Source organism: Trichoderma virens, assembly GCF_000170995.1.
Source record: "Trichoderma virens Gv29-8 chromosome Unknown TRIVIscaffold_1, whole genome shotgun sequence".
In the NCBI taxonomy this organism is placed as follows: Eukaryota; Fungi; Ascomycota; class Sordariomycetes; order Hypocreales; family Hypocreaceae; genus Trichoderma; species Trichoderma virens.
In genome coordinates this window covers 1,269,778-1,284,326 of record NW_014013748.1, presented here as the reverse complement: position 1 = coordinate 1,284,326, position 14,549 = coordinate 1,269,778, and the positions used below count along the sequence as shown (strand labels likewise).

Sequence of the window (14,549 nt, the reverse complement as noted above, 5' to 3'; positions counted from 1 at the left end):
AGAGATTACAATCGAGCAAGTGAATGCGTCGTATAATTTGGTCTGCTATATTTCTCTAATTCCGTTCAGCCTACTAGTGGATGAGTGAATATATATTGCGAACGCGCATCACTCGGGTGTTCATCAGAATAGCAAGAGATATGACAAACGAGAAATGGCAAACAAGCAAGTCTTATCTCAGAATTCATACCAGAGGTCATAGCATTACCTGTGCACAACTTGTTAGAGTGTGCAACGCCATGGCTAAGGATCCTTGGTAGATGCTCGAAAGGCTCATACAGAGACATTTCCCTATATCCATAGGGAGAAGGCAATATAGCTTGGCAAAATCATCATATCAAAACATCATTGTAAATACAGCAGCACTATAGCGAAAGAGCCCAATACTTGTGTATTAAGTTGTGCCACCCAAAGATATCAGATGAACAAGGACAGCACATACAACAAAGAAATGTAATGGCAGCGGTGATCTTAATGCAGGAAGCGGTTTTCCCATCAATCTAATAATCCCATGCGTTAGGTTGGAGGGCATTGGTATATACGAAACATTTTCATCAAGCGTTTTACTCCTCATGAGGCAAATGTCCTATCAAGCCCCCTATAATTGCTCCCTACAGGCCATTCCACCAAGCAAGCACTATGCCACAGCCAGGTCGCTGCCTGAGGGAAGCACTGCTCCCTCATCAGATTACCAGCTGGCCATTTAAAGGCGAGGAGGGAGTGGAATAACTTGCCCCCATTCTGCCGCCCTGTGCACCGCCTTCGCCTGCCAGCTGCCTTCTTCCCTACCCTCTGCCGACCTTCCCTTCTCTCTTCTTCTTTCTCCTCCTTACCTCTTCATCTCTCTGCACACCTCCGAGTTTCGAGGCAAGCTGCAGATTGTTGCACCATCTGCATCAAGGCTTGTGAGTAGTAACTCGACCTAGGTAACTTCGAAGAATGCTCGGCACATTTAGTTAACTCGTCAGCAGGGCAAGTAGGAGGCAGCATTTCCCTTCGTTTCATCAAACGCGACTTTGGTCTCGTGTTGCCGAAATTCCATCCCAGGTATGTTCGTCCAATAACTTCTTCCTATTGCATTTCTCTCCCTCAAGCTCTCTATCCCTGCTTCATCTCGTCCACTTTTCATACTCTCCTATGGGTGACTTTCTTATTGCCCACAATTGTTTTGATCCACATGGAGATTATGAATGGCTTGCCTCACACTCCGCCACTTTTCAACTTTGTTTACAATATTCCGACTATCTTGTCACCCCGTAAACCCCGCGTTGTCAAGTAGCATGTCCATTCTTTTCATCATCTTCCTTCATATGATTGCTTGTTTCTCTAACTTCTCCAAGGAGTTTCGTTTGCCACAGTACCTTATCCTATCTATCCAAAGCAGGTTGAAAATGGGAGATTGGGGTTCTGGAGCTGCCACGGATGGCAATTGGGGAGGTCCCGTCACTCACTCTTTCCCTGAGAAGGGAAACGTTGGAGCAGACACTTGGGGTCAAGACTCGGCTGAGCCAGTTGGCAATGCTGGCGATTCCTACGACAACTACAACGGCGGTGACAACGAGGCTGGAGCATCTGGAGCATACGCAAACGAGAAATGTTTCGGCTGTGGTGAAGAAGGGTAAGTAGATCACGCATTCTATTGGTACCGTGACTAACCCAACTTTTTTCAACAGCCACAGACGAGCCGAATGCCCCAAGGCTGGAGAACAGACTTGCCACTATTGCAAGAAGGAGGGCCACATGAGAAAGGACTGCCCGGAAGCTCCTCCCATGCTCTGTTCCAATTGCGGCCAAGAGGGTATGTTTCAATGAAATAGTCTTGAGAGATGGAAATAACACTAATCAATAATAATAGGTCACTTCCGCAACAGCTGTGAGAATGCTCGCAAGATCAATCGTGACCACGTCGCCGACACTACTCCTGACGCCGCCTGGGACAAGCTCAAGCAGGCTGCCCTTGAAAGGGATGCCGATGATGCCAAAGAAGCGATCGAAGAATATGTCAAGGCTCTAGCAGGAGAGGTCACTTACCGTCAGATCCAGGAGCGATTGCTGGAGGAAAATGTCAAGATTTGGCTCATCTCCACTCAGAGAGAGCTGATTGACACCTTCACAAACATGGACCTCCAAGGCAATATCGACAAGAAGTACAGCGTCTCGGTTAGATTTTCCGACAAGCCAGAAAGGCCTCGCGAAATCACTCTCTGGCCGGACGGCGTCGATGAGATTCTCTCTCGCTTGGATGACGCAGGAATGGTGGTCGACAGAGGTGTGCCAAAGTGCTACAACTGTGGCGAGCTTGGTCATACTACCAAAGGCTGCTCTCAGGAGAAGACTGAGCCCAGCTCAGAGAAGCCGAAGATCTCGTGCTACAATTGCGGCGCCGAAGGTCACCGTGTGAGAGACTGTAAGTCGCAATGTCGCTTAATACTCATGCTTTTTTTCTTCTAACTGGCACTCTAGGCCCCGAGCCGCGCGTGGATAAGTTTGCTTGCAAGAACTGCGGGTAAGTTTGCCTTTGTGGTTTCTACACATACTGAATGAACGCTGACGATATACAGAAAATCAGGGCATAACGCTAAAGAGTGCGAGGAGCCTCCTAATATGGACAATGTTGAATGCCGCAAATGCAACAAGAGTATGTCGTTTTCCTCTGTGTGATAATACAATCACTGACTGTTGTTTAGCCGGTCACTTCGCCAAAGATTGCCCTGACGGAGGCAGCAGGGCTTGTCGCAACTGCGGTCAGGAAGGCCACATCTCCAAGGAGTGTGATCAGCCCAAGAACATGGATAATGTTACTTGCCGCAATTGTGAGGAAACTGGTCACTTCAGCAAGGAGTGCCCTAAGCCGAGAGACTGTAAGTTTCATGACCAATTATCACTGAAACCTTTCTGCCACTATAGCTAACAAATGTGTAGGGTCCAAAGTCCAATGTTCCAACTGCGAGCAATTCGGACATACCAAGGTCCGTTGCAAGATGCCTCCTAAGGAATCGGATGCCTACGAGAATCAGGGATATGGCGGTGACCCTGATGAGCAGCCACCACAGCCTGATAAAGGCTACGGTGAGGCAGCCGGCGGTGCAGGCGACTGGTAATTCATTACCTTTAGCAGCAGCCCGGAGAGAGATCTTATTTTGATACACCGTTGCTTTTCACTTGAGTTATAGTTGCCCCTCGGTTATAGGGAAGATTTACTGCAGAGTCATAAGGGTGTGGTTACATCCTGGGGTAAATGGGAACACATAGGTAACAGGGGCTTCACACGTGGCCTAATAGCTAAGTACTGGAAGGCATGTATAGTGCTGCCCCTAATAAAATCTGATTCAGAGCACAGAGTGTATGCTGCAGCCGGAAGTGTACATGTAACATCTCCGTTTGTTCGGTGTGAGAGGTCACCAAGTCCACATCAGCTACCCCACCCCGATAAGCCGAGGCTGAGCGTACATATAAACTACCAAGCTCAAGCGGACGACAAGTAAACAACCCACGAACCAGACTTCTTACTCTTAATGCAATCCAGTGTAACCGTGTCAATTTCATCATCTCATCACGCCGCATGACTATGGCTGCCGGGGAGATTATACTCTATCACTATAAGTTCTCGCCTTATGCAAGACGCGTTGTGTGGTATCTAGCTCTACGAGGCATTCCATACAAGCAATGTGTAAGTTGCACCTCTCTACATATATTTCCATCAAATAATATGATGGAACGAGATTTAGAAAAGACAAAAGCATTGACAAAAGGCACCAAATCTAGCTGCAGCCTGGCATGTTGCCGCGACCGGATGTCGCCCGTCTCGGAATCGCTTACCGGCGCATTCCAATCCTTTCGATTGGCAAGGACATATATCTTGATACTCGCCTTCAACTTCCCAAGCTTGAGGCAATGTATCCGGAATTACCTCGCCTGGGAGCAAGCACCGCGGATCAGAAAGGCATTGAGCGCTTGCTCTCGGCGTTTGTCATCGACGGCGGCGTCTTCCAGCAAAGCGTCAAGCTACTTCCGCCAGAGCTACCATTCCTCAAAGATCCAAAGTATTTCAAGGACAGGGGAGACTACATGGGAACGACGATGAGCGTGGAGGCGCTGAAGAAGGTTCGGCCTGAGGCCCTGAGGGAGGTTGCTGCGGCGTTTGAGCTGCTGGAGACGACCATGTTGGCGGACGGGCGAGAGTGGATCTTGAAGACGGAGAAGCCCAGCCTGGCGGACATTGAATCCGTCTGGGTGTTTCACTGGATATCGGGTATTCCTGGGGCCTTGCCGAAAGAAGGGTTTTCGGCGGACAAGTATCCGCGGGTGTATTCGTGGATCAAGCGCTTCCAGGAGGCGGTTACGGCGGCGAAGAAGAGAGTCGAGGAGTCCCAGACGCTGGACGGGGAGGAAGCTGCAAAGGTGATTGAGGTCTCGTCGTGGCATGAGGAAGAGGGGACTGTGGATGAGCAAGATGCGCTGGCAGTGGCGGAAGGGTTGAGAAAGGGGGTCATGGTAGTGATTTCGCCGACGGATACGGGGAGGGCGCATAAGGATGTAGGAAGGCTGGTGAGCTTGGATAAGGATGAGGTTGTGATTGAGGTGAAGACGGAGAAGGGTGAGAGTGTGCGGCTTCATGCGCCGAGGCATGGGTATAAGTTGAGGAGGTTTGATGGTGAGGCGAAGGGCGGGGCGAGGTTGTAAGGCTGTTGGATGCAGATGCAGTGGTAAGTGTATATATCGTCCATTTTTGTGCAAGATGAAAGGTTCGAAGAGCTACTATTTAGCGATGATGATATTAATTAGTGTAGATTTTCTTTGTTTTTGTTCTCTCTTTTTTTTTAGAGTAGATGTATATTTGGTATTAAATTCCAGAATCTGGTCGCAGTGATGAGGTTATTCAGCCTTGCCACCACATCGATACTACTTCAACGCCGCACCTTATCTCGTAGCGTCAGCATATATAAATGCATATACCTTATTTATATTCTAGTTTTATTACTTTCCACGTAGATCCATGCGTAAATTGTCGTATTACATACAATATATGTTTGAAATCCATCCGAGTCACTTCTTGACATCTCACTTACCCTGGAGCCATAGAAAAATGCTGCTAATTTCGGCCTCTGATGCATCGACGCGATTAAAATGGAGGGCATTAATAAGTAGTACATCTTCCAAAATACTCTGAGTAATTACCAAGTATGTAACTTGGATGTCATACTTCGAAATTCGTAATCCGTTGTTGAGATATGCTCTCGAAATGGTGCAGTCACGCTAGGGGTCATACAACACAACTCACAACATCTAGTCACTTCACCCGGATCTACTGATTCACGGACTCCATCTCCGTTCTATAGCCAAACGCGAATCTTTCAATGCCCTTCCCAGCCCTCTGGCACCTCAGATGCCCAAATAACGGCCCAGTGACATAACTGACTGGTTGTGATCGGCAGGGCCATGAGACCAAATCCTCTCAGCCCTTGATGAGCCCGACCGTTTTCGATAACGGAAGGATTGCATCATTCACTATTTACGGTATCAAACAGGATTCCACGATAAAGGGATGCCCTGCAGACAGACGGACGCCAGCTGAATGTGGACACGCCGGACAGCCCAGCGCACATTCTTCGTTACCCCTTAGTCGTTCTTGGCGCTATTGCTCACAGAATCCTGTTAACAGCTCTGGAATACCAAAATCATCATTAGGGTCCTGCTTAGAGAGCTCTCTCCGCACGTTAGCTTGCTAGGAAGGGCATGTATAAGCGCAAACGCTGATCATTTCATGTTTGGCCATCAAGAGGAGGCGAGATGGCAGGATTAATCATCATGTCATCACGAGAATCAGGCACAGTATCCAAAAATTACCAAGCCGAGGAGCTGTAAACAAAAGAACTAGGGAAGATCTCGATCCTTTTGGCGCTCGGAATTAGACGCCGTGGTTCATGGTGCAAAGGGATGGCGAGGATCGCCGATTTGGCCCCCTTCCCTAAGACATCTCGGAGAGTTATTGAAACTTTGGAAACAAAGAACTTGTAGAAACCTGTAGAAACTGGATGAAGCTGTTTTTAGTCGCCGTATTTTGAGTTTTGCAGCTTGTTGGTTCTCTTCTCCTTTCTCTGTCCCCCTCCCCTTGGGCTGTCAATACGGAGTTCTGTAGATAGGCTGAAGCGAACGACACGTCTCCACCTTGTGTATGAACGCGACTTTTGGATAGGAGTCAAAGGTCTTATCGCAGCTGGTGATATTGCTGCTGAGTGCAGTGCAATTAATCTTGCTCCAAGGTGGAGGATCCCAGGCTGGCAATGTCACCTGAAGCTGTCGCGTGTCGCTGATTTGATGCCGCAAATCTGATGTCCTGCTACAGGCCCTACAGCCTGTTCGTGGTTTCACGATGCTTGGCAGAAGTGCGTCATAGCTTGACCACAGCGGTGGGGACGTGGCGTCGAAGCGAGAAACAGCTCGACGGCTAACGGAAGCAAAGAGCGTCCTGTAGTCTAAACGACTAAGGAAATTGGAACAAGTTTGCATAGGCACCCAATGGGGAGAGCATCAACAGCCGCAGCGACCAAGGCCCAACAAATGCGTGTAGCATTGGCCAGATACGCGTGCGGCACTCTCAGCGCCTGGGTCTGTTGCTTGGGCCATTTTCGCTGTATTTTTTCCTTCCCTTTTCTTTTTCCATTTTTCATGCTGACGTCACGGGCCGATCATATGGCGCTCACCAATTAGCCAGCCGGCGACGGGCCAAAAGTCGCGGCACAGTGCCACAGACGATGGTACGATGTGGGGACGGGCGGGACATTTCAGGGGGTCTCCTCTTACACTGTGTGCGAGTTTTTGGTCGTGGGCATCGGGCTGCTGTGGTGTTGATGCTGTGCTTGCAAGCCTGGCAACCTGGTCCGGAGTTTGGTCAGGACAAATCTGGTCGGGCATTGAATGGATGGATTGCTGGGCGGGCCTAATCAGGCAAGTGGGAAGACGCATCCATTGCAAGCAGCGTGTCTCTCTGTGGTCTGTGGGAGCTGCAACGGTGCGGTGCAGTTCCATACAATCAATGCCAATGTCTGGGAGAGGAGACTTGGGAGAACAGAGCAAGACGAGAGTTGAGACCTGTGACGTAATGAAGCTGCAGACTCGACAATGCTGCAACTGTTGCGGTGCCCAGCATCAGCCCAGAGCAATGACACCATTTGGGGAGCAAAAAGTCAAAAGGTGCGCTCGTACCTCTTGTCTCCCGGGATGGACACGGCTCCTCTTTCGCAGTTGGCTAGTCTTTCCGCAGAGGCCAGCGCGGATGCATTAGACGTGCCGCAATCTGGGACAAGTCTTTTGGTGTGTGTAGAGCGCACACCAGTAATAGACGGAGACGGCCAAATCGCCACGCGCTGGGCTTGGAGGAGCCAGCACTTGACTTGTCGCCTGTGCTCGTAAATAACGGTTGCCTTGCCTGCTAGGGGGGGATTGTGTGCTCGGTGAGGCGAGTTGTTCGATGGCAGATGTACTCGTGCTGATGTTGATATCGGATGGATGGATGGATGGATGCGAGTAAGGTTGACCTTAGCGATCAAATGGGCCTCGTCTAGGTGGCAGATTAGCGAGTAATTCACGTCGTGGCCCTCGGCAGCAATTCAAGCCCTCAATCCAACATTGTGTATTTGAAGCATTCCCTCGTAGGAGGGCAAGAGGCACAATCGCTGGCTGGGAGCTCCCACAGCCATCACGTCTACCGAGTTTCTCGCCCAAGAGGAGCGTCATCACCAGCATCGAGTACGAGCCCAAGTATGTACGAGGGCCCATGCTGCAGCCCCACCTCTTTTTTACTTCTTCCCACTGCATCTCTCTCGCAGCTGCATTTCCAGTGGCACGCTAGAGCAACCCCCAGCATCCTCCGAGCCCATACAGTGCGAGGCCAGCATGTCTCTTCGTCTGGACTTTTTGCTTCCTCTGCGGAGGCAAACAAGACGTGCAGCAATGGACTAATCCGGGAGAACACGAACGCCTGAAGCAAAGTAGCTTTTTTGACGCCGTTTGTCTACCCCCTCTTTTTCTTTCCTTGGTGCTGGTTGTTGACAAGAAGAGGAAGCCCTTGAGCTTCTGAACGCGTGGCTACCTACCTAGTGCTGCTCCCGGATTCATTTGGACCCCTGAGTAGAGACGCTTTGTCCTCGCCACCCCAAGATACCAGGTCAACAGGTGTACGAGTACAGGTCTACTGCCCAGTTTGAGTGCGTACCTCTCGATTGGCTGCATCTGGCTTCGTTTCCCCCATGCTGGAGACTTTTCTCGCAGGCATGCATGGAGCATATACATACAGTACGGATAAAGCGTGAAATATACTGTACGGCGCACATCTCAGTCAATCATCCCATTCGATAACGAGTATACGGTGCGTGGCGGCGCCGCATCCGCACGGTCCACACCACCCGTTTTCCCAATCGCGAGATGCGCACCAGCGTCCCGCACAGTGCGGCGGCGGCCAGGGTTTGTCAGCGAAGTCTCTGCAGGCTCCATAATTCATTGCACCCTGGGCTGGTAGCGCTCGTGGCCACTCACAGGGCCCCAGAGCAGCCCAGCCAGCAGGACCCCCCCAGAAGGGTCAGAGCCGCCGCCGCCCGCCTTCTTTTTTCTGCGCCTTCGCTTTTTCACAACGTCATCTCTGACGTCTTCCTTCCTCCATCGTGCACTCTTCATCACCCTCAGTTACAGCACTTCGCAAGCAGCCTTCCACACCCCCGCCGCCAGCATAGCTTCTGAGCCCGTGTTGGCGCCTCGATTCACGCGGAAGCTCGTTCATCTGCACTTTTAATATCTGTGATTTGCAGGTCTAATCGGGGAGCCTTCGAGGCCTGCTCGAATTGGTCCTTTTTTTAATTTTTTTTTTTTAACCGGGCCAAGCCATTTTGTTCGGCTGCCAAAACTCCTAGTCTGAGGAGGGAAAAACGCCCCCAAGACAAAAGAGAGCCCAAACTTACCCTGCTGAGAGTTTGCTTAAATTGAGAGCAGCAGAGGAAAAAGAGTTGACAGCACGCGCCATCACAACGCAAAACCGCCCCAGCCTATCCACCGCCTCGATTCTGCCTCCGCGCTACGCCTGCCTCTGACCTCATCCGTCCAGATTGGTCTTTTCTTCTCTCTGTCGGCCTAGATCCCAAGCTCTCTGCAATTGTTTTGCGTTTCCCCCACAATAAAGCGGTAGCCTTTCTGCCCCCTCCCTCTGCACTGTTTGCGATATAATTTATCGTCATCATGGGGACGACTGTGACCAACATAACCGAGTCCAAGTCCCCTAAGCAATCGCCCCCAACACGGCAAGGTAAGCCTTCTTCTCCTCTTCCCCTTGGCGGTTCCTGCATCGTCATACCGTCTCCTTGCACTCGCTGCTCCTGCTCCTGTTCCTTGCTCCTATAACCTACTCCTACTGTACACCTTCGTCATCGCTACCATCTGCTCGGACCAAGGACGACCTACGTCGTCACCGAACTCAATTGTCTGTTTCCGCCCCAGCATCAACTCCATCAACACCATCACCTCCATCACCATCATCAACATCATCCCTATCGTCCCTATCGTCGCCGTCATATTCCTCCACTGTCGTTGCCATTGCCATTGCCATTGCCATTGCCACTGCCTACGTCACCGACCATCAACTTACACAGCATCTGCTTCTCAGGTTCCATCGCCAGTGCCAAAATCGACTCCCTCACCAAGCCGGACATTGCGTCTAATGCTCCGGCGACCAAGCCGCTTGCACCGCCGCCTCGACCAGGACAATCCCAACAAGGAACCAATACCCCGGAATACTTCGCGCCTCAGGTTACTGGAGGCTCTCTCAGCCTGGAGCCCAATCCGTTTGAGCAGTCGTTTGGGGGTGGAGGCCCAGAAACGCCTGGAGGAACCAAACTACCCAGTGTTGCTGCACTGACGTCTCCGTCTTCTCTGCTGCCCGGCAGCAACGCGACTCCCTTTAACTGGGGCGGAGGCTCCTTGCGGACCGGCCCGCTCAGCCCAGCAATGCTCTCAGGCCCTACCGACTACTTCGGCGACACGCATCACCTCCGTGGCGGCTTTCCTACGCCAAACGAGTCCTCCCTGCGCACTGGACTGACACCGGGCGGGAGCGGGTCCATGTTCCCGGCCCCGAGTCCCAACTCAGCCCTTTTTGCACAGCTGGCCAGCGGCGGCGCCACTCCCAGCACCATCGACTTTCACCGAACAGCTCTGAGCGCCGCTGCAAAGCGTGACCAAGTCAACGGCTTGTCCCGAGTCCAACCAGCGGCACCACAACCGCAGCCAGTCACATCCCAACCTCAAGACATGACCTCCGTCCCCGTTATTCCCAAGGTCGAAGCTAAGCCCGCATCCGGGCCCTTTGATCCTCACGACAACGACGCTGCCAACGGCCTCTATATGCTCGCTCAGGGGAGGAACGGAGCCCAACCTACACCCCAATTCACTGTGACATCTGCACCTACAGCGCACGCCCACCCGGCCCCAGTGATCCCCCCGAGCATGAATACATCACCCCCGATGGCTTCCGTCAAAGTAGACCCGCGACGAGGCGCCAGTGAGATGAGCAATGGGTCGGACGAAAGCGACCAGAAGCCCCAGACACGAGCCAAGGGGAAGAAGAACTCATCTGCTACTAACGGCAGGAGGAAAGCCGATGAGGCGCCTGCCAAAGCGCCGCCCACAAAGAAATCCAAGGCGAACAGCGGCGCGCCGAGCAGCAACGGCGAAGATGAAGATCATTCCGACGAAGACATGGATGCCAAGTTTGATGACGCTGGGACTGGAAAGTCCAAGATGACGGACGAGGAGAAGCGTAAAAACTTTCTGGAGCGCAATCGGTACGTATTAACATCTTACCATAATGGGTTCTCTTATTTTCATCAGTATAAACGCTGACTTGCTCCCTAGTGTTGCTGCTCTCAAATGCCGCCAGCGAAAGAAGCAATGGCTTGCAAACTTACAGACTAAAGTCGAGATGTTTAGCAGTGAGAATGACGCCTTAACTCAACAAATTACGCAGCTACGTGAGGAAGTTGTCAATCTCAAGACTCTTTTGCTTGCCCACAAAGACTGCCCTGTTACTCAGCAGCAAGGTCTTCATGGGGCCTTCATGTCACAAGTTGTTGAGCCTTTCAACCCTCAGATGAACCCTTACGGCATGGCGGCCCCAATGCCCGGCCAGCAAGTCATGGCTGGCCAAGGTGTTCAGCGCCGTTTTTCTTAGGTTGATGAAACCACTAAGTGGCCACGCTAATCGTCCAATTGGGGAAGTGGGCTTCTTCTGCTTCTGCTTCTTCTTCTTTTTGACATTCATCTTTTCTGAAAGAAGAATGAAAAGATGATCTTGCTTAGCCTCACCATAGCGCATGGTATCATGCATGCGGTCCACAGCGGAACGGAACGCATACAGTACACATTTCCCTTGTATAATTAAAAGGGGTCAAAGGCGAACGAATCGGTGGAGGTGGAATTCATGTTTCGGCTGTACTGGACAGCATTTTGAGGACGTGTGTCCTTTTATATCTTCTTTTTTTCCAGCCCTTTCCACACCAACTTGTGGTTGTAGGCGGTGCCTTGACCATTTCCGGGTATATGCCACCCCCGGATCTTCACTTCACATTTCTCTCTTCCCCGGTATTACTTTACAATGTACGTAAATAGTGGCAAGGCAAGGTATACACACATGAAAAGGTGTTGGGCTTGGAAGGAATCAAGCAGTGTTTGAAGGCGTTTTTGGGTGATAAGGTACTCTCTAAGGGGATGATAGTACTTGGTGTTTTAGGGTTTGAATTTGAGGTACTCTGTAGCTAGAAAAAAAACGGAAGCTATACGATTACTTGGTAGTGTTATAGGGATGTCTCGACTGGGTCAATGCATGGATGTTTGTGTCGCCTCAATACATGCTTGCCGTGATTGATGTTGCAATTTGCTATTAGCTATTAGACTAGGTGGCAGCTATTAAGTGAGAATGATGATGTCTCGTTCAGTTGACAGCTCCGCCAGCCAATCAAATGTCGCAGCATTGAGACCGAGGGGGTGGGGTAGTGAATGCTCCGTAACAGGCTTAGCGCCTGTCTTGGAAAACCATACCTCTTCGCTCATGGTCCTAAAAGTAAACACAACCAGGCAAAGAAAGAACACTTTGGCGGTCTCTCGACGAACAGACTCGACTTTCGCCTGGCAGGACGCAGCAGCGCATGCGCATCATCGACAACGGCTGGGCCCTGCAGGTTTCGCACCGCTCGACGGAACTTGCGTGCGATTGCGCGGCGGCTTGATGCGCTGGACGAGCGAAACGCGCGCAGGCATTTGACGCGACAAGGCTGAGAACTGGCTCTTCTTACCCCCCCAAAAGTACACGCGACATCTTACTCGACGACGACATCTTTCCCACCGCCGGACTCTGGCACGGATTCCTCGCCTTGACACGGCATCCCTATACTCTCTCATGCGATCCATTCAGAGGAGCTTCCGAAGAAGCCATCGATGACGACTCTCATTACCCTCCACCAGCCGCTGGAACTTCTTAGCATGAGCGACCAGCCGGTGCGCCGATCAAAGCGCCAGCCGGGTTCGTTGGCCCATTATCCGAGGAAAGGAGGAAACGTAGGAGACGGGGAACAGAAGCTGACGAGGAGAACAGCCGCCGACTACGAACAAGACGACGATTTTCAGTTTGTGCGAAAATCAAAAAAGGCGAAAACCGACGAGTCACAGTCAGTGGCTCTTCCTGTCAGGAAGTCAAGAGGAAGGCCATCCGCAGCAGCCGCAGCAGCGAGGGAGCGGGCGGTGAGGGAGTCGATTGGCGGTGATGAGGACGTGGAGCTGATTGTGGCGGAGACGGCCCGGAAGTCGACGGCGACGACGAAAAAATCTTCCTCTTCAAGGCGAAAAGCGTCGAGTGACGCGATCCAGGACGAGCCACCTGCCAAGGTTTCAAAGAAGGGAACGAGAAAGAGCTCGCGAATATCAAACGAAGATGCATCACTGGAGGAGGAGCAGCAGCAGCCTCCGCCAAGGACTAATGGCTCCTCAGCCGCCCAGGGCCGTAGCAAGAAGGCGGCCAAGCCCAAGGCGCCACCACAGGTGATACAGGAGGAGGAAGACATGTCCACGGCAGAATCGCCAGGTCACGACAGGGCGGAGCAGCCTACCAAGATTGCGCTCCCGATGAGCGACACGCCCATCATCAACCGCAACAAGGAAATGCGAAAGAAAGGAGAGAACGGCATCAGAAGAAGCAGCCTGGGATCTCGCGGACGCAGAGCGAGTTCATTAATCGAGAGCGGGCAGACGGCGATTCCCCATCGTGAAGTTAGCACGTCTGCCTTTTACAAGCACATCGAGGCGGATTTACTGGAGCCGCGGCGGATGAAGCAGCTACTAATATGGTGTGGTGAACGAGCATTGTCAGCCAAGCCGCGCGGCACCTTGAATTCTGGCGCAGTGCTAGGAGGTAGGGACTCTTTCCCCCCTCCATGTTTCCCCTCTTGTTGAAAGAATGAAAGTCCATAACGATGACCCCATTTTGCTAACTGATTTGTTTCCAGCCCGCGCGATTCAAGACCAGCTGCTCAAAGACTTTGGGTCAAGATCAGAGTTTTCAGACTGGTTCAACAGAGAAGACAACGTACCGAAAGCACCGGTCATACTGAAGCCAAATCCCCGTAACATTGAGTTGGACGAGAAGCTGGCAACCTTGGAGGCGAGAATCAAGAGGCAAGTTGACTTTGAGCAATACTCTCAATATAAGAAGCCAACTAACCCGGACTTTAGACTGCAAGAGGAAAAGAAAGCGTGGCTGGCAATACGGAAACCACCCCCAGAGCAACCAGCTCTATTTACACCAAAGGAAAAGGAAGCAGAGACAATCACACTACCCGATTTTGATTTGTTGGACCCTGATGAAGGCCGAATCAGGGGCTTTCTCGTCGATGAAACCAACGCCTTCGCCAGTTTACGATCACAGACACAGGCGCGACTACGGCACATCCAATCGTCTCTCGAATTCGAGGTGGATCAATTTGCAGACAACGTTCATAAGCTGGAGCAACGGGTCAAGGTTGCGGGCAAGGAGGCCGACCGAGTACTGAGTTTAAGCGCCGTAAGACTACGGGAGCGAGAAGAAAGGGAGAGGAAGAGAGCAGGAACCAAAGACATGCCGATTATGGAGGTATTGAGAAGTTTAAGCAGCATACTGCCTGAAGGAGGAGGTTGATGAGATGCGAAAGTTGGAAAAGAAGATGACAAACTCTCGTACCCCATCGTTTCCCCCCCTCCCACCACTCACGCTTTTCTTAGCCCTGCATAAACGGCCTGCTTCATTCATGATACCCTTCCTCTCTCCAGGGACTGCAACATGGACTCTGCCTTGATTTTTCTGTTGCCATTTTCTTTTTCACGAGACATACTAATGATGAGACGAGGCGGCAAGGCGCTCGGTTTGATTTGATGGATTTTTTTTCGCCCTCCTTTCTAACTATTTTCCCTTTTCCCTCTCTCTCTCTCTCTTTTTTTTTTTATTCCCGTTTGGTGGGTGGTTGGGCTGCTTGATTGGG

The 14,549-nt window shown here is 51.4% G+C and overlaps 4 protein-coding genes across 4 annotated transcripts; all 4 read left to right on the top strand.

Moving 5' to 3' along the window:
- Window positions 1–1,391: 1,391 nt before the first annotated feature.
- TRIVIDRAFT_188061 (uncharacterized protein) lies at window positions 1,392–3,101 on the top strand (the record flags this gene model as incomplete). The annotated part of the gene is made up of 7 exons (XM_014105882.1): window positions 1,392–1,618; window positions 1,674–1,798; window positions 1,856–2,407; window positions 2,464–2,506; window positions 2,562–2,638; window positions 2,688–2,861; window positions 2,923–3,101. The coding sequence occupies 7 exons, from the start codon at window positions 1,392–1,394 to the stop codon at window positions 3,099–3,101; spliced, it is 1,377 nt and encodes a 458-aa protein (XP_013961357.1).
- Window positions 3,102–3,568: 467 nt separating this feature from the next.
- TRIVIDRAFT_62918 (uncharacterized protein) lies at window positions 3,569–4,683 on the top strand (the record flags this gene model as incomplete). The annotated part of the gene is made up of 2 exons (XM_014105881.1): window positions 3,569–3,670; window positions 3,766–4,683. The coding sequence occupies 2 exons, from the start codon at window positions 3,569–3,571 to the stop codon at window positions 4,681–4,683; spliced, it is 1,020 nt and encodes a 339-aa protein (XP_013961356.1).
- A 4,545-nt stretch (window positions 4,684–9,228) lies between these two features.
- TRIVIDRAFT_229017 (uncharacterized protein) lies at window positions 9,229–11,976 on the top strand (the record flags this gene model as incomplete). The annotated part of the gene is made up of 3 exons (XM_014105880.1): window positions 9,229–9,295; window positions 9,653–10,829; window positions 10,900–11,976. 3 exons carry the CDS (start codon window positions 9,229–9,231, stop codon window positions 11,213–11,215), a joined length of 1,560 nt encoding a protein of 519 aa, XP_013961355.1.
- Window positions 11,977–12,477: 501 nt separating this feature from the next.
- TRIVIDRAFT_125827 (uncharacterized protein) lies at window positions 12,478–14,209 on the top strand (the record flags this gene model as incomplete). The annotated part of the gene is made up of 2 exons (XM_014105879.2): window positions 12,478–13,447; window positions 13,542–14,209. The coding sequence occupies 2 exons, from the start codon at window positions 12,478–12,480 to the stop codon at window positions 14,207–14,209; spliced, it is 1,638 nt and encodes a 545-aa protein (XP_013961354.1).
- Window positions 14,210–14,549: the final 340 nt, after the last annotated feature.